This window comes from Nyctereutes procyonoides, unplaced genomic scaffold, assembly GCF_905146905.1.
Source record: "Nyctereutes procyonoides isolate TBG_1078 unplaced genomic scaffold, NYPRO_anot_genome, whole genome shotgun sequence".
Lineage (NCBI taxonomy): Eukaryota > Metazoa > Chordata > Mammalia > Carnivora > Canidae > Nyctereutes > Nyctereutes procyonoides.
Genome location: NW_026575135.1, coordinates 2,987,631 through 3,007,249, shown reverse-complemented (window position 1 = coordinate 3,007,249; position 19,619 = coordinate 2,987,631). Strand labels below are relative to the sequence as shown.

Sequence of the window (19,619 nt, the reverse complement as noted above, 5' to 3'; positions counted from 1 at the left end):
CTAAGGCTAAATGACTTGCATTACTTGACTACTATCATATGACTTGATTTTTATGAATTTCATAAATGTGAGTTTCTGTTGTGATTTAAACCATTGTCCCACTTCGCAGACTAGAAATCTAGGATCGGTAGCGGCCTTGGGGCTAGAGGTTAACCACATTCAATCTAAATTTCAGTATATGTGATGCGTCATTCCAATCTCTTCTCAATGTTCCTGTGCTTTTCAAACTGGGTTTCTCTAAAGTTGTACGTTCAATCAGTTTTACAAACATGAGTTTCTTCACAAGATTTCACAAGAGTGGACACTGCCATGGGCTGAATTATATTCCCCTGAAAATCCCTACTGAAGTCCCTCAGTACCTCAGAACATGACTGTTCTGGGACTGGACCTTTAAAAAGGTAATTAAGGTAAAATGAGGTCAGACAGGTAGGCCTTAATCCAAAATGACTGGTGTCCTTATAATAAGGGGAACTTAGGGCACAGACACACACCAGGGGAAGACCAAATGAAGACAGCCACCTGCGAGTCAAGGAGCGAGACTGAGAACCCATCAAACCTGCCAACACCCTGATCCCAGACTTCCAGCCCCCAGAACTTCAAAAGGAATAGCTGTCTGCCCTTGAAGCCACCCAGCCTGTGGCAATTTGTTAAGGTGGCCCTAGGAAAATAAGACATACAGTGAGTTTCCACTACTCAAATGAAATAGGAAAGCCACCTCCCTGGATTGTTGCATAAGCTGTTTGACCGGTCTGACTGTTTTCCTAAATTCACTAACCCGGAGGTCAGATGACTTCCTGGGATGAAAGCCAGCTTCCTCTTGCTGTTACTTGGACCACTGATCTGCAGACATTTTGTTCTTCTTCTTCTAACTTCCCCTCCTGTGACTGGGGACATAAATGTTCGAGAAACAAAAGCCCAGAACGCTAAGGTTGCCACTCTCACTTCCTCTTGCCCCTTAACTCAGCAGCATTGCTTTCAATACAGTAATTGTCCCGGGGCAACCAGCGGGGGAGAGAAGGTCGCAGAGCCCTAGCGGCCACCCCAGGAGGTGGATACAGCGTGTCATGTTTCACAGAGCCACTTCTGGGCACAGAAAATGCCAGAATGATGTCTCCTACCCACCTGGCTGGGATATTGATCCCAGCCATGGCCTTCCTCTCCTGCCTGAGACCTGAGAGCTGGGACCCTTGCGTGCAGGTATGTGGTTTCATGTCGGTTCACCTCCTGTGAGATCTGCCTTGCTTCTGAAAAACTGCCCTCTGCCCAGAACTTCTCACTATGGGTCCTTCCTAGTTGACTAGTTTCATTTGCAACAAGGAGTCGAATTACCTTAAGAACCTGAGAGGCCACAGGGACCAAACAGTTCATGGTTACATGGCACCAACCAGGCAGCCCGTGGCGTCATGGCCCATTTAGGACTTGAAGTGCTAATAGGGGCTTTAGGTCAGATAGATCTGCTTAAAGTCACTGTTCTTTGACTTCTGGGCTGTGTGACCTTGAATAAGTTGTTGAACCTCTCTGGAGCTGGTTTTAACATTTATAGAAGCCTTACAATAATACCTACTTCAATAGAGGGTTGCAAGAAGTCTGCTTCCTGTCATTCCTTTGGACAGTACTCTCTGCTTCGGTCTTTCACTTTGCCCTTTTCAATTTTAGGAAGGTTGTTTTGTTTTGTTTTGCTTTGGATTTTGTCTCTTAATAGGGAGAACTTTCTTTTTTTTTAATAATAAATTCATTTTTTATTGGTGTTCAATTTACCAACATACAGAATAACACCCAGTGCTCATGCCGTCAAGTGCCCCCCTCAGTGCCCGTCACCCATTCACCCCCACCCCCTGCCCTCCTCCCTTTCCATCACCCCTAGTTCGTTTCCCAGAGTTAGGAGTCTTTATGTTCTGTCTCCCTTTCTGATATTTCCCACACATTTCTTCTTAGGGAGAACTTTGTAAGTGGATTTCAGACCTTCAGATCTAACAGTAGTTCCAAAGGATGAAAAGAAACACGATTGGAAAAGAAAAGGAGAGAGAGAGAGAAATAGAGAAAAAGACAGACAGACAAAGAGAGATGGGGAAAAGAGAGAGAGAGAACCACATAAAATGACAGCTGATGCGATGGTTTCTTTGTGAAACACCTTCCAACTTTTATGTCACCTCATTCATGATGGATCTCTTGTTTTTCCCCTGTGTAGACTTCACAAGTGCTTGGGGAGCCCAGGGTAGAACCCAACAACCGAAGGAATATTCTGGGATTTAGTGTGTGGCAGGTTCAGAACCTCAAGAAGAGCATAACCAGTTGGAGTCCTGAGACTGAGGGCACTGGGGAAGTAATGTGCTTTAATATGTAGCAAAGATGAATTTGTCATGTCGAAGTCCTCCCTTCCTCCAACTCCCTGCCCAGAGCCCTGCTGCTTGTCCTCTGTGCGTCCCTACTACCGTCAAGTCAATAGGGATGGATCCTCTAATCAAAGTCACCCTGAATAAAATCACGCCTTCCCTTTACCCACACCCTATATTCTCAGTCTCCAAAGCCTGTACAACCCTGCCCATCCCCTCAGTGCCACCCTATAAGAGGTCCATAGTCCCCCTGGCCTTGATTCTTGGATAGCGACTGGTGTCCTGCTTCCTAGTCCCCTTTCTCTTCTAACTCACTCTGCACATTTTTGTTTGTTGTTTATTTGTTGTTGTTTTGCCTGAATCTCAGTTCTAACAAACTGCCCTCTTAACAACTTGTAATAACTTTTGAGTGATATTAGGGCAGTTTGCGATCCCAGGGCCTTTGCACTGGCTATTTCCTCCAGCTAGAATTCTTTGTTCTTAGATCAGTGCTGCCCAAATGCAAGACAATGTGGGTCACATGATCTTATCTAAATTTAAACAATAAATGTAACTAAATTTAGCCAAATTTCTATTTAACTACATTTTAGCTAACAAAAATCATAGCTTTAAATTTTCTAGTAGCCACATTGAAAAAATTGAAATTGGTAAATTTCGTTTTAATAATATTTTATTTAACCTAGTATATTCAAAATATTATTTGAAAATCTAATATAGACTAAACTATTAATAAAACGCTTCACACTCTTTCTTTGGTATTAAGTGTTTGAAAATTTAGTATTATTTTACAGTTAATGTACCTGTCAGTTTAGAATAAGTTTCTTGTGTGCAATAGCTGTGTGGGGTCATTGGCTACCATGTTGGACCATACAGTCTTAGAATCTTCATGATTTAATCCCTCACTTTATTCATATTTCTGCTTAAATGTCACCTCCCCTTGGAAGTGTTCCTTGATCATCTACCCTCCATATTGCCTCTAATCTCTATGATGCTTTTTTTTAATAACACATGATTATACATTATTGAATATCTATTATTTGTCCTTCCCTTTGAAATGGAATCTATAAGTGAACAACATCATTGCTAATTTTATTTATCACTATACCCTAGTGTTCTGTGCTGGTTTCAGCCTATCCTATCAATAAACAGTGTTGTGGTTGAACCAGCCCCTGTGGTTCTTTATGATTGTAAGATACTCTTCAGCAATCATCATCAGGGAACTTTGAAGCACTGAAAGGTTCTTCCTTATAAATCCTGGAAATTATACAGCACAAGTAGGGCCACACAACAATGTTGAAGGCAGAGAGAAAAAAAAAACTTTCAAGCATGTGGGGTTCTGTTCTTACTGGGGCTGAGGATGAGGGGCTAGGATTTCCCTGGCTCCCTCCTTCTTGGTGAATTTAAACCATAAGAGCAGGGATTTAGGAGGAGGTGAATGTGGGAAGAGGGAGTAATAAGAATAAGGCTCAGTGAGGGGAGGTGGCCTGGCACTTTACCTAGTGACATGGCTGGCATTGTGTTTATTGGAGGTAAACACTTCTTTGAAGTGGATGCCTCCCCAACCAAAGCTTTAAAATCAGGCACCTGCATTACAAGAAAAGCCAACTGTCAAGGCTTACACTACCCCCAGTGCCTTGCACATAGTAGGTCCTCAACTTACACTTGTTAGATGATTGAAAGTACTGCTATAGGGCTCTGGCTTCCCCACTGGCTTAGGCTTCACCACTTCTACTGTGTACCAGCTGCTCTGAATTAGTTTCCATCCCTTCTTGCCTACACTCTTCTCTCCCCCTTCCTCTTTCTGTGTATCTAAATCTTACTCATCCTTCAAGACTCCCCTTGAAAACTTCTTTTACTTAATAGTGAAAGGGAATATAAGGGAAGGGAGAAGAAATGTGTGGGAAATATCAGAAAGGGACACAGAACATAAAGACTCCTAATTCTGGGAAACGAACTAGGGGTGGTGGAGGGGGAGGCGGGTGGGGGGTGGGGGTGAATGGGTGACGGGCACTGAGGGGGACACTTGACGGGATGAGCACTGGGTGTTATTCTGTATGTTGGTAAATTGAACACCAATAAAAAATAATTTATTTAAAAAAAAAAGAAAACTTCTTTTGCTCAGAAGCCATCTATAATCCCTGGATCCAGAATTGATCACTACCATTTATGAGCTAGAGGAAGTTATTTTCCAGGCCTGGTTTATGGTCCTTTTCAGTGGTGTGAGTCATGTTCCTATCTCAACTCTTCCTCTAGATTGTGTGAGCTCATGGAAGTCTGGAGCCCTATCACATGGGTCTTTGCCCACAGCACTTAGAGAAAATGCCAACAATTCAGATCTAAGCAAATCTTCATTCAGTCAGTTGTTCATTCACTTACTCAATAAATAGTGAGCATTAGCCATTTGCCAGACACAATTCTGAGTGCCGGAGACATAGCAGAGAGCACGAATACCAAAGTTTACAATCTAGTGAGGGAAATGAGCAACACATGTGGAATAATCACATAGACAATGTCATGTTAGATGAAGATACAGCGTGTGATGAAAGAGGGTAAAGGAAGGAAGCCTGTGACCATGTGTTATTAGACAGTACGGTCGGGGGAGGGAGGGTCCTATAAGGGGTAGCATTTCAGGAGACATATCAATGAAGTGAAGAGCTGCACATGTGACCTGTGATACTTTGTGCATATTACTTACCTCTGAATTCTTCTTCTTTAAAAGGTTTATCTGAAGATTAAATTAAAGCATATAACGTATAAGAAAGATGCCCACATATGGTAGGGGATTAATAAAAACTACTAATAATTAATGTTAACATTTATTGATCACCTTCACTGTAACAGGCTTTGAGATAATCTCTTTAAATACTTTATTTCATTTAATCCTTTTAACTGATTTTATTGGTTTTAAACAGAAAACCAAAATTAGCTGGCTTAAGTAAGAAGTCGTATTGAAGAAATCAGAGAATTTAGAAATTGGGAGGTTAGAGAACAAGAGCTTACAAAGAATTGGGGAAAGTATGAGGGAAACAAACACACAAACCAAAGGAACGTAAACTATTTGACCTTATTTACTAGGTCCCGCCACTGTTGTCTATACATCCCTAAATATTTTTCTCCATTTCTGTATCATATGCTCAAACATCAATGAGTCAGGGGAAAGAATGCCACTGCAAAAGTTGAGCTATGACTGTGAAGTCTGGACATCTTAACTGGTAGTCTCCCCAAGGCTGTATACAATTGCGGGGGTACTCGGGAAAAAAAAAAACTTTGCCCCATAGCTCATGGAAGAATTGGGTGAAATCCAGGGCTTTTGGGTTCCAGAGCTTCATGTTTTCACCACTTGATTCTATTGCCTCTCCCTAAAGCTGCCATTGTGATGGTAGAGGTTAGGAAACTGGGGACATAGTAAGTTCTCTGCCGTTCCAAAGCTGCAGTATAAAGTGAGTGGATAAATGAATGAATGGGTGGGTGGGTGGATGGATGGATAGATGGATGGATGGACAGACCCTGTACTTGTATGGAGGTCTCCACTGCTCTGCCTTAGGAGAGGAAAGGAGAGAGGGCAGTTGAGGTGCATGCATTAAGACGCTGTATCTACTGTGTGATCATTGCAGGTGGTTCCTAACATTACTTACCAATGCATGGAGCTGAATCTCAGCAAAATCCCCAACAACATCCCCACATCAACCAAGAAACTGGACCTGAGCTTTAACCCCCTGAGGCATTTAGGCAGCCATTGCTTCTCCAACTTCCCAGAACTGCAGGTGCTGGATTTATCCAGGTAATGAATGAGCTTTCACACATTGCTCAAGGTAGAATGTTCACGGTTCTATCACTTCATTCTTGTCAGGAGTCTTGTCTTTATTCACTTATTCGTTCAACAGATATCTTACTTGCTGTATAACTTTGGATAAGCCACTTCCTTTCTCCAGATCCCATTGCCTCATCTGTGAAATGAGCAGCTGGATGAGAAGGTTTCTAAGGACAGCTCTATCTTTCGATATTCTTTTAAGTCAGGGAAGAAAATTGACTCAAACTCTTTCACAGCAGATATTTACTGACTACTTGGTATATATTACACAGTCTGCTAGGAAACAAGAGTATATTGGTATATACAATCCCAGCGATTCAAGAGGGCATACATATGTACTTGAAAGAAGGAACGTGTCACAATCCTGAGCATGGTGCTAGGCACATATTAGGTATGCAATGAATGTCACTCGATTCTGATTTTGGATTTTGAACCTGAGATAAAGATGGTAATATACACCAGTAAGTTATAAGCTAGTGCTAGAGGCAACATATTGTGTTGTTCTGAAGAGGGGCCTACTCTGTCTGCAGTGGGTAGTGAAGACAGATTTCATGAACAGAGTGGGATTCAAAGAATGTCTAGAATATTGAAAGTGGGATAGAGGATAGGGAAATAGGAAGATGCAAGTAACCCAAGAAGAAAGGTGACAAGATCAAAGGAAAATATCCATTGTGAGAAAGAACGACTAAGACTTTCTTTCCTGATGCTGGGAAATTTATCCTTTATTAGGATAGGTGAAATTATTATCATTATTTTTGAGGGGACTTGAATCCTAAAAATATCATCACCATTAGGGCCTTATTTTAAAAGGTACTGGATAACGGATCGTGTTCTCTATAATAGTTTATGGAAAATGCAGAAGCATTTTGCATATGTTTTTTTATTATAGAAACTTTTAATAGATTCTAAGATCATAGCACAAAAACCCTCTTTATAGCAGATATTTCTGTAGAAAGAAGAGCGGGCATCTGATGTTTTATACTCTAACTTAGAAATTGACAGAGTATATAACAAAGGCGGAACGGAGCATTTTAAAGCTAGTGGGGTAGAGCACAGAGCTCTGTGGGGGTCAGAAGGCCGAGCCAAGTCCTCCTGTAACATTGATAGCCATGTGGACTGCGGCATGTCACTTCACCTCTCTGACTGTCAGTTTTCATGTTTGTGAAATGGAAATGGTGAGACTTACTCCATAGGGATAAATGTGATAATGAATGTTAGCATGTATATATTAAAAACCTTACAAGTCGACTTTATAAGGATAAAAATATTATTATAGCACTTCATTAGTTTCTAAATTTCAGTTTTCTGAATAAGGATTTTGTTAAGAACTCTAATTAAGATAGATTATCCCTCTTCCTTTTTATTTTAATTTTTTAATTATTTATTTATTCGTAAGAGACACAGAGAGAGAGACAGAGGCAGAGACACAGGCAGAGGGAGAAGCAGGCTCCATGCAGGGAGCCCGATGTGGGACTCGAGCCCCTGACCTGGGATTGTACCCTGAGCCGAAGGCAGAAGCTCAACCGTTGAGTCACTCAGGCATCTCACCCCTCCCCCTTTTTAAAACAAGAAGTAGTTTCTTATCAAACAGTGTCTCTTATAATTCATCTTCAAACCACCACATACACAAGGAATTTCTCTCAGAGGCTTCGAGAGAGGACAGCTCTCCCTTTGGTTAACCAGAAGGAGATCCTGGCTTACAGCAGGGACAAACATAGTACCATAGACGTCCCTTGCCCTTTCATACTCCTTTACAGGGTTCAGCTAGTCCTCCAGCCAGCCTTTTATTCCTATGGAAACCTACTGATATACTTGTCTTCTCTTTTTTAGATGAAGAAACTGAGGCTCAGAGAGCTTTAGTAATTGATCTATGTTCACGCTCTACATTTTGTGGAGCTTGTTGGCAGCAGAGATTCATATTTGCATCTCCTGCTTCCAGGTTAAATGTTCTCCTCATCTTAATGCTCTGCTCCTCAAAAGTGATGAGCTCCCTCTGATGAGAGAGAGACACAGCAAGACCTCTCCAGTCTAATACATAAGGTTACAGGTTATAAAATCCTAGAACTGACAGCAATGTAAGAAACAAGTAAGTTTAGTTGCTTCATTTAGAAAATGATAACTGAGATCCACAGAGGTATAAGAGGACCAGGGAGATAGCAGAATCAAGATGTCTTGCCCCCTTTTCAATTATTCTTTTTGTGGCACCCACCACCCTCTATTGAGTTACTAATCAATAAAAGCTTGGACTAAAATACTTTTATTACCCAAGACCCTCATGGAGGGGATGGGACAAGTGGAGAAATTGTAAATGTCATTCAGGTTGGACCAGGAAATAACTCATTTGCAAATGCTAACCGGCTAGCACCTGCAGTGCTAGCAAGTGTTTATCATTAGCTTGCCATTTCTCATCTGGATAAGCACCTTGTCTCTAGGACACTTCCATGAATATTGTATATAGTATAGCTGCCATTTCTCTGGGGGAAAAATTCAAAATGCTTTATCCAGTCTGTAAGCCTCTACTTTGTAACCTCCTTTCTCCGCAACCTCATCTCACGTCCCTCCACTTCCCTCTCTGTACTCCACAGACATAGAAGTTTCTCACGGTTTCTCAGGGTTCCTCTATGTATCATGGCTTTTGTATCTGCTCTTCTCTTTTCTTGGTAATTCCTAGCCATCCTTCAGATTTCAACTCACATGCTCTCAGAAAAGCCTGCTTTTATCCCCCTGATGTAGGTCCATTCCTTTGATGTAAGGTTTCATTGTACACTTTCCTTTTCTTTCATAGGACTCACTCCTATCACCTGTTACTAACATTCACCTGTGATAACTCCAACTTTCAAATATCTAGCTATCATATATAGAAAGCTCTGCATAAATCTTGAGGTAACTGTGACACTTGTGTAAATTTTTTTTATATCTTTGAAGTGGACACTTTACCAGTCATTTATCATGCCTTACAGCTAACGGCTATCTGTATCATCTGTACCAATCTGACGGATAATCACAATTACATGTGACAGGAAGTGGCTGAAGTTAATCCAAGGTAGTTACATACTCTATCTGCTGTACAGTCTTCATGTGCCCCAATTATTGATCTTTAGCCGATTTCCTTCTGAGGGATGTGCTGCCTCTGCTTAGCACATGTGCCTAGTGTGACAAAAATAGTTTGTCATTGTGTCCAGTAGGATAATACTGAATCTGTGGGGCTTCTTATTTGCTCATGTCATCATCTATCCTGCTTCATGTCTTTGTCAAGACACAATCACACATCATGTCACATCTGCACAAAGAGCTAGATGACTAGGATGGCTATTCTTTTTTGAGTTTTAATTCCCCAGAAATATTATATAATCTGTATCTCTTTTCCCTGTAGGTGTGAAATTCAGATAATTGAAGATGATGCATATCAGGGCCTAAACCACCTCTCCATCTTGATATTGACAGGAAACCCTATCCAGAGATTATTTCCAAGAGCCTTTTCTGGACTATCAAGTTTAAAGACGCTGGTGGCCAAGGAGACAAAACTAACATCTCTAGAGGATTTCCCCATTGGACATCTCAAAACCTTGAAGGAGCTTAATGTGGCTCACAATCTTATCCATTCCTTCAAGTTACCTGCATATTTCTCTAACATGCCAAACCTGGAGAACGTGGATCTTTCCAATAACAAGATCCAAAATATTTATCGTGAAGACTTGCAGGTTCTACATAAAATGCCACTACTCAACCTTTCTTTAGACTTGTCCCTGAACCCTTTATACTTTATCCAACCAGGTTCCTTTAAAGAAATTAAACTCCATGAACTGACTTTGAGAAGTAATTTTGATAGTACAGATGTAATGAAAACTTTTATTCAAGGTCTGGCTGGCTTGAAGATCAATCAGTTGGTTCTGGGAGAATTTAAAAATGAAAGGAACTTGGAGAGCTTTGACAATTCTCTCCTGGAAGGACTGTGCAATTTGACCATTGAAAAATTCCGGATAGCATACTTTGATAGCTTCTCAGAGGATACTACTAACTTATTTAACCACTTGGCAAACATTTCTGCAATTTCTTTGGCGCATCTGTATTTAGACACACCAAAATACCTTCCTAAAAATCTCAGATGGCAGCGGTTGGAAATAGTTAATTGTAACTTAGAACAATTTCCCGCATGGGAGCTGGACTCTCTCAAGGAGTTTGTTCTCACTTCCAACAAAGGTATAAGCACTTTTGCTGAGATGAAGATGGAAAGCCTTGAGTTTCTAGATCTCAGTAGAAATGGCCTGAGTTTTAAGACTTGCTGCTCTCACTCTGATTTTGGGACAACCAGACTGAAACATTTAGATCTGAGCTTCAATGAAATCATTACCATGACTTCAAACTTCTTGGGCTTAGAACAACTTGAATATCTAGATTTACAGCATTCCAGTTTGAAGCAGGCCAGTGATTTTTCAGTATTCTTGTCCCTCAGAAACCTCCGTTACCTTGATATTTCTTATACTCGCACTGAAGTTGTTTTCCAGGGCATTTTTGATGGCTTGGTCAGCCTCCAAGTCTTGAAAATGGCTGATAATTCTTTTCAGGACAACTTCCTTCCCAATATTTTCAAAGGGCTGACCAACTTAACCTTTCTGGACCTTTCTAGGTGTCATCTGGAACGGGTGTCCGAGGAAGCATTTGTCTCACTTCCTAAACTTCAGTTGATAAATATGAGTCACAATAGCCTCTTGTCATTGGGTACACTAGCTTATGAACCTCTCCTCTCCCTCCAGATCCTAGATTGCAGTTTTAATCGAATAGTAGCCTTCAAGGAACAAGGACAACAGCATTTTCCAAGTAATCTAGTTTCCTTAAATCTTACTCGGAATAACTTTGCTTGTGATTGTGAACATCAGAGTTTCCTGCAGTGGGTCAAAGACCACAGGCAGCTCTTGGTGGAAGTTGAACAAATGGTGTGTGCAAAACCTTTAGACATGCAGGACATGCCCTTGCTAAGTTTTAGGAATGCCACCTGTCAGAGGAGCAAGACTATCATTAGTGTGTCAGTTTTCACTGTGCTCATGGTTTCTCTGGTAGCAGTTTTAGCGTATAAGTTCTATTTTCACCTGATGCTTCTCGCTGGCTGCAAAAGGTATAACAGAGGTGAAAGTACCTATGATGCATTTGTTATCTACTCAAGCCAGGATGAAGACTGGGTGAGGAATGAATTGGTAAAGAACTTGGAGGAGGGAGTGCCCCCCTTTCAGCTCTGCCTTCACTACAGAGACTTCATTCCTGGTGTGGCCATTGCCGCCAACATCATCCAGGAAGGCTTCTACAAAAGCCGGAAGGTTATTGTTGTGGTGTCCCAACACTTCATCCAGAGTCGGTGGTGCATCTTTGAGTATGAGATTGCCCAGACTTGGCAGTTTCTTAGCAGTCGTGCTGGCATCATCTTCATTGTCCTGCAGAAGGTGGAGAAGTCCCTGCTGCGGCAGCAGGTGGAGCTGTATCGCCTCCTCAGCAGAAACACTTACCTGGAATGGGAAGACAGCGTCCTGGGGCGGCACATCTTCTGGAGACGGCTCCGAAAAGCCTTGCTGGATGGTAAACCGTGGAGTCCAGAAGGAACAGAGGATGCAGAAAACAGCTAGCATGAAGCAGGAAACTCTGCTTGAGGATGAAAAGCTCCTGCGGTGCTTCTTGCCCAGCTGGACCCAGTACTTGTTCAGTTAGCGATGTACCTGCCACTGTGCTAAGGGCGGATGAGTCAGTGGTGCACGAGGGCTGCAGGACTGCCAACCTCATGGAGTTTACAGTGCAGAGGGAATAATGCTGTGCTAAACCACAGAACCTCCAGGTGGATGCTTCCACCAAATCAGCTGAGGAGTCCATGGCTGAGTCCATGGAAAGTCAACTCAATTCTTACCCCATCAAACTGAGTTAGAACTAAGAGACTGGGTCCCAGAGAGATCAGGGAAGAGATATAGTTCTTCAACTGAGTCTCTGGAGTGGAAACTACCTCATGACATGCTAGCTCTCTGAAAGCTGTTTGGGCAGTTTTAACTGAACCAGGTCTTTGCCCACTTTTCCCTTTTCTATTGAATGCAATTGAAATTCCGCTTGATGACTCAAAAGGATCCTGATTCAGATCCCTTCCCCACTACTCTAAGCCAGTTTCCTTACAAAGGCTAAATAAAGTCTAGCAACTAGTTCCAAAGGAATTCTGATTAACGCATATCCACAAATATCCTGGCCATTCTTTGGGATGTTCTATTTATTAACTAATTTTGCCTGATACATTTTTGTTTTTATAAAATCCAGTTCTCATTTTTCATGTCTCCTCTATAAACTCTTACCGTAAATAAGGCTGTTAGAGACATGCTGGAAATTTCCATATTTAAGCACTATCATTCAAGCGAATATGTAAAATACACTCCATCATTTTGTCACTTGATGTCACTCTAAAGTTATTACCTACTAAGTTATGACTGTCATGAAGGAAACATTAAAATAATTTGGTTGAAAGTGGCACTCATTGTAATAGAGAGAGACAAGTCCAAATTTCTGGTCTAATAATGTGCAATTCGGGGCTAAGGGCAGACCAAGAAATGGGATGACCTGGAGGTCCCAGAAACATAGGGCTGATATGGCTGAGGTGACCACGTGACAAGAGCTACAGCAGTTTCTTCTGCAGGAAATGAGTATTTTCTGATGGAACATTGACTTTTTCAGGGGGTTATGAAATGGTTCTAGGTGGGGAGTGCACGTTGCTGCTTCCTGTTGAGTACCACTCCCTGTGACCACATTTAGGAAAGAGCAGACATTATTACTGAGAAAATAATGTCACTGAGGTTAATGTGGGTCATGTTAAGGGGAATTCTTAGAAGAGCACATACTATTTTTCCCCAGGAAGAACAGCAAGGACTTTTGGAAAACATGGTTGTCGAAACTTAAAATGTGGCCACACCCTAGAGCGTGTTTGTGACTGAGTGTTTCAGAGCATATTTTTTTAAATTTTTTAAAATTTTTATTTATTTATGATAGTCACAGAGAGATAGAGAGAGAGAGAGGCAGAGACATAGGCAGAGGGAGAAGCAGGTTCCATGCACCGGGAGCCTGACATGAGATTCGATCCCGGGTCTCCAGGATCACGCCCTGGGCCAAAGGCAAGCGCCAAACCACTGCGCCACCCAGGGATCCCTTGCATATTTTTTTTTAAGATTTATTTATTCAGAAAGAGAGAGAGAGAGAGAGAGAGAGAGAGGCAGAGACACAGGCAGAGGGAGAAGCAGGCTCCATGCAGGGAGCCCGACGTGGGACTCGATCCCGGGTCTCCAGGATCACACCCCAGGCTGCAGGCGGCGCTAAACCGCTGCGCCACCGGGGCTGCCCCCAGAGCATATTTTGGTCGGAGCATAACAGGAGTTTCTGAACATGCCTGGGTGTGCTTATAAGCCTTACACGGTCATGAATGTGGATCTGTGTATTTGTGCACATGCCTCTAAGTGTTTCTGTCCGTATGTGAATGCCAAAGTGCGTGTGTCTGTGTGATCGTGTCCTCGTGGAACCCTGGGATTCTACTGCAAGGGGAATATGTGCCTTTGATGTGGTGTCTACAGCTGTTTGAGATAGGTTCTCTGCTCTCAAGTTTGTATGTGATTGCTTATATACGAACATCTGTGGTGTTAGATTCCGAGTCTTTCTGAAGGTGTGTGTTTGTGTGTGTCCAGGCTATGGTGAGTGTGTCTGTGTTCATACTGGAGTGTGTGTTCTGCATCTGTGTGTTAGTTCAAGCAAATGTTCAAGACTCCAAGGAGGAAAACCAAAGTGCAGCTGGAATGTTTCTTGTATACCAGGCTGATGCTGGCCTCCTTCCCATCAGTCCCTTCTCCTAGACGGGAATTCTGAAAATTGCAGGTGAGGCAGACGAGGAGGGAAAGAAATGATATGATGGCAACATAAGGAAGGGAAGGAAAGAGGACAAATAGACCAGGGGCAGTTCTTTTTTTTTTTTTTTTTTGATTTTATTTATTTATTCATGAGAGACACACATACACACACAGAGACACAGACAGAGGGAGAAGCAGGCTCCATGCAGGGAGCCCGATGTGGGACTCGATCCTGGGTCTCCAGGATCACGCTCTGGGATTGTGATCCCACCCAGGGATCCCCAAGCACAGTTCTTTGAAGCCATTTTAGTTCTCCAGATTAAAGAGAGATGAGGAGTGGAACAGAGAGAAATTGATACTAATGAGAGAACGCTTTAAATTTGTGTACTATCCTGCAACTTGGAACATAGTCACACAATTATGACCGCATCTGAATTTCTTATTATCTGAGCGAGGTAGCCGGTTAAGAATTAGTTTCCCCACTTTCCTGACACAAAACTGAAGTTCAAGGAAATGAGTTTATTGTCAATAAAATAGAGTGTAAACGAGCAGCAGGGCCTGGATGTGGGTCCCCTGCCTCCTTGGGGCAGCCCACTTTCCACGGCACCCCACTGCTTCACGCTTCAAGTTACTAAAACGAGAAGTGAAACCACTGTAGTTCTCTTTGTACTTGACAATGGTCAAGGGTTTTTCACTGAAACCGTGAATTGTTATGCAAATACATATGTATATATATATATATAGAGAGAGAGAGAGAGATAAAATATACTGAACTATATATATTATATATTGTATATAATATACTGAATTATATATGTATTTATATATACATAATTAATTATAATACTTTTCCTTCCATAAAGGGTGTGAGGGAGGCAAACAAAGTATGCATGGATAATAAGGGTCATCCATAAGAACCAGAAAAGCTGGATGAAAAATGGAAAAGAGGAAAAGGAGACACTACAAGTAAGCTTTGCCATAGTGCTTCCCCGTTCAGACTCCAGAGAGCATCTCCAGCCCCTTGGCCCCCCCGCCCCAGTGTTTTGGATGTTGTGGCTTCTGGAGAAAGCCACAACTCAGACTTACCGTTTGCCACGCCTGCTTTGGGCTTCATTTTTATGCGAGCCTCCCTAACTCAAATATAAAATGAGGGTAGCACATTACTCTGTGAACTGCTGTCAGTAGTAAGCATGACTGCACGTATATGCAACACTATTTTTATGGAGGAGTAATCCTCTGGGACTTTTTTCCCCCCTCTGGGACTTTATAAAGGGTGAACAGAAAGAAATATTGAGTGGTCTTCTCAAAAACAGCATTATAGCAATTGCTATTTTCCAACCCGTGGACCACAGGAGGACTGTAATTGTAATTATGCAGTTTCTTTCTGACTCGGCTCCCACCCATGGGATTGTCAGAACCCTAGCCTCTTTCTGGACTTTGTTACCTTGGTAGAAATCACCAGCAGGTTCCTGGAGGGTCTTTTATGAACACAGTCTTCCACAAGAATAACTAAGCTCTGTGAGGGCAGGGAGCATGTTCACTTATCCTTTGCTGTCCTAGCCCTGAGCTCGATGGCCTGCACATGGCAGATCAAACAACACCTATTTAAAGAATTAGTGAGTGAATGAAGAACCCTCTCTACAGGGATGTTGTCCTCTGTACCTCAAGGACGCCAGTTCCAGAGCACAGCTCTTTGCTGCCCTTGCATGTCTGGGGCTCTAGCTTTCCACAGCTGTTTCTTGTCTCTGTTGCTGTCTGCATGGATGTTCTCAACTACTTCCACCACTTGGTTCCTTCACTCCAAGTATTTCAAAAGTTACTTTGCAGAAGAAGGGAAGAGGACTTATAACAGTTATCCTCAGTCACTATATTTAGGTCCTACTCTACTGCTTTATGTCTGATATCAAGTTTAAATTCCCATACCATGACCCTGAGTTGGATACTGGTAATATCATCATTATTACCCATTGGGAAACAAAGACTCTGAGACTGTAAGTAACATATCCAAAGCCACACAGCTAGTAAATGCTCAGCTATGATTTAAACCCAGTCTTTCTTGCATCTCAAGTCAACTAGGCTAGATGGTTTCTCTAAGGCCTTCCTTTTATAGCCTATAGAGATTTTACTACCACTGTTCTTTATTTTTATTTCCTCTTTGCTATGGTTAGAGCTCAACATCAGAACCCAAACACGAAGGTGAAACCAAAGGAGGGGTGTTGGGCTGAAGGCTGTATAAGAGACATCAAGCACTCCATGAAATCAACTATTCCCTCTCAGGATGAAGGACTAAGCCCTTCCCTCTTCAACTTTCTTTTCCAACAGAGTACATTCTTTCCCATGATGTTCCCAGGACTTTAATGCAGTTAGGCCCATCCAAATGGCCTTCCAGTTGGGCCCAGTTGATTCCATGTTCATGGTAATTACCTATCACCCTGCACTCAGTGGATCCTTTCTGTCACATAGCTTTAAATACGCTATTCCTTTCCATTTCTTCATTAAATGGCATTGGAAGGCAACTTGATATGGAGCTGATAAAGTCTGAGTTCGTCAACCTTAGCAATGTACCTTAACACGGCATTTAAAATGGATGATCTGGGGAAGGAGCTACACAGCACGAATCTTGCACTGGGTTTTGTGCTGGCACCATTACTCTCTCTTCTTTTAGCTTGGATAAATGAGAGGACCCCAATAGCTCAGAGTCCAAGAGTGCGAATTTCAACCTACCATCTGGAACGGTAATAATCTGTTTAGCTAATGGAAGAAGAATCCTGATGCGCTGAAATCAGAAATGGCTGTAAAGCCTGACTTTTATTTTCTTCCCATATAATATTCTAGCCATTGTTATTAAATATAGGGGGTATAAAGGGCACCTGGGTGGCTCAGTTGGTTAAGCATCTGACTCTTGATTTCGGCTCAGGTAATGATCTCAAGGCTATGAGCTTTTGCTCTGCATTAGGCTGGGCACAGAGCCTGCTTGAGATTCTCTCTCTCCCCTTCTCCTTTTGCCTCTCCCCCCAGCTCTCTTATAAACGAACAAATGAATAAATTATGTGCAGATTAAGAAAATCCTATGTGGTCTTATTTATTATAGGGGTGCTAGTCTAGCAGATGTGTACGATGGACTTGGGTTTGGATCCTGGTAGCCACACCTTCACAATATAATTTTGAACAAGTTTCTTAGGCTAGTTCTAGTTTGTTTTCTTGAGTAGTGAGTGTACGTCTCTCCTACTCTACAGGGCTACCAAGAAGGTACAATAGAGAGTGAAAGGGAGACACAGCACAACTCTAAATTTAGGTCTTGAAGGACCTACCTTAAGAACAGGAAATATCCCAAGCTTGATACGTAGTTGACATAGAAGCCTGGAATCCTGAGGTCTCTAAGGCAGGAGGCCTTATACGCATAGTAAAACTCAAGCCTGTGACTCTTGGGGTGGGAGAATGGAAAGAGAAGGCTGGGCCCCAGCTCTGAAACACACCACATTACCAGACACTGCTGCTAGAATTGAAGGCACAAAAGCCATTGTTTGTGTTTTTGTTTTCCTTCCTGCCTCCTTTCTTTTTAGAGAGATAGGGAGTGGGGGTGCCACAGAGAGAGACGGAGTCTGAACTCTCAAGCCGGCTCCACACTCAGTGTGTCGCCCCACGTGGGGCTCGATCTCATAACCCTGAGATCATGACCTGAGTTGAAATCAAGAGTCAGAAGCTTAACCGACTGAGCCACTCAGGTGCCCCCATACTCTTTTAATGGAGCAGAATCCTAGTGCAGTGGACAGTGGACCACCTGGGAGGGTGCAAAGTGAGATCTGGTCTAGGCTCTCCATGTACTTGTATAATTGTGGGAAAGTCACTCAAGTGCCTTGAGGCTCAGACCTCAATACATAAAATAGGGGTGAATAGTACTTTCTTGGCAGACCTCATTTGGCTATAATGATAATACTGACAATACTAACAACGACTGCCTTTAATTGACCAATCGTTTGTGTAAACACTTTTTTTCTTTTTTTTTTTGTATGTACTAATTCATTTACTGTGTCACATCAACAAATTAGGAAGATACTAATTATTTCCAATTTACAGATGAGGAGACTGACACTTGGAGACATTCCATAATGTGTCCAGGGCCACCTGCTAATAAATGCGACCTTTGAGTTTAGGATGTAAGCTCACTTCCAGTTCACAGCAGGACTATATAACACTGTTCTTTACCCAAAAAACTATCCTCTCAAAAAAATGCATGAAACCTCCCATCTCACCATTGTACTTTTGATTGATATTAACCAAAGGGAAGGATTACTGTTGTCACTTATTGATATTAGTGTCACAACCATATGAGCCTGGGAAAAAGTTCATCAGGGATACACATGACTAAAGATGTTTAACGATGCACCAATGAGGACCACTAGATGATGGTCTTCCCGTAAACAACATGCTTAAGTAGCTGTATCATTTTTTAGTCAGACTTCCTGATAAGAATCACTGACTGGTGACTTTACAGAGGTTATGGGGGAAGTTCCAAAATCTAAGGACTTTCCAGATGGTTGGAATAAGATCACACACTCTGGGTTCTGTTACGGAGAGCACCAAGCTTTTCAATTCAAAGTGAAACCGGTGGAATAAGGAGTTGATCAAAAGGAACTAAATACACTGAGCACCATGTGTGCTCATCCGATTGCTGCTGTTCCCCTGTGACTTAGGTACTACTTTCCTCAGTTTAGCAATGAGGAAATGGACGCCCAGAGAGGATGAGTCACACATTTTATATGTATTAATAATAACTATCATTTGCTTTTTTTCTTTGTTTTCTTTTCGGTACATGCTGAGGACTATTCTAATATGTATATCAATTCGTTTCATTGTTGAAATGATCCTTTGGGCAAGTACTTGGTACTGAAGCTACCAAGCTTTGCCATTTCTCAGATAAAGGAACTGAGGGGCAGATGTGAATTGTTCAGTTGGAAGAGGGAGGAATAGGGAGTGAACCCAAGTTGGCCTGATTCCCCGGACTACGTTCCTCCCACATGTAACAACTGCCATGGCGTCCTGGCTACTTTACCAGGGCTGGTCAGAGGAGTGACCGGAGAATAAAGTCGACAAGGTCAGTAACTCCCATGTCATCTAGAAATTGAAAGTTTAAAAGGCAGTATCTGCTATTTGACTTGATCTCTGCAGAAATAGAGTTGATACCTCTCTGTGACAGTGCTAAGTGACAATTCTGAGTGTAAATGTGCTTTTTGGCACAAATTGTCCTGTCCTAATAGTCTTGATTATAATTATAAAATAATGGGTTTCTGAAAGGCTGCAAGCAGTTCTGGGAATGGCAATAAGGGTTTAGAAACGACATGTTGTTTATGCGAGAAGTGTTCTGTTGAAAATTAAACCCACGTTTAGGAGAAAGGATTGTGTTGTATGCTCTTAAGAAACCATCTCACTATGTAATTAAATCAAAACCAGTCAGTTGCCAATTTGAGCTCTTGTCTCACACTAACGACGCCCTGTTTCCCATGAGCCAAGCGACAGGACTGACCTAAAATGACCCAGCCGGGTTCTTATCCCCTGCACCCCACCCCAGAGTCTGGTCCCACCATCTTTCCACGGCCCTGCTCTGAGGTGTGGCTGCAAGGT

The 19,619-nt window shown here is 42.2% G+C and overlaps 1 protein-coding gene across 2 annotated transcripts; it reads left to right on the top strand.

Annotated features, from left to right (window-relative positions):
• The first annotated feature begins 841 nt into the window (after positions 1–841).
• Positions 842–12,824, top strand: TLR4 (toll like receptor 4). Of its 2 annotated transcripts, XM_055301411.1 has the most exons (3): positions 842–1,197; positions 5,948–6,114; positions 9,518–12,824. In XM_055301411.1, exons 1-3 carry the CDS (start codon positions 1,105–1,107, stop codon positions 11,757–11,759), a joined length of 2,502 nt encoding a protein of 833 aa, XP_055157386.1. In that variant the 5' UTR covers positions 842–1,104; the 3' UTR covers positions 11,760–12,824. The 2 variants fall into 2 exon arrangements, with proteins under 2 accessions (XP_055157386.1, XP_055157387.1); XM_055301412.1 differs by lacking the exon at positions 842–1,197 and having other exon boundaries at positions 5,986–6,114; positions 9,589–12,824.
• The last annotated feature ends 6,795 nt before the right edge of the window (positions 12,825–19,619 follow it).

Coding starts and splice junctions, on each gene's coding strand:
- TLR4 (XM_055301411.1), top strand. CDS start 1,105: ATGATGTCTCCTACCCACCTGGCTGGGATATTGATCCCAGCCATGGCC. Junction 1,198..5,947: donor GCTGGGACCCTTGCGTGCAG/GTATGTGGTTTC, acceptor TGATCATTGCAG/GTGGTTCCTAACATTACTTA. Junction 6,115..9,517: donor CAGGTGCTGGATTTATCCAG/GTAATGAATGAG, acceptor TTTTCCCTGTAG/GTGTGAAATTCAGATAATTG.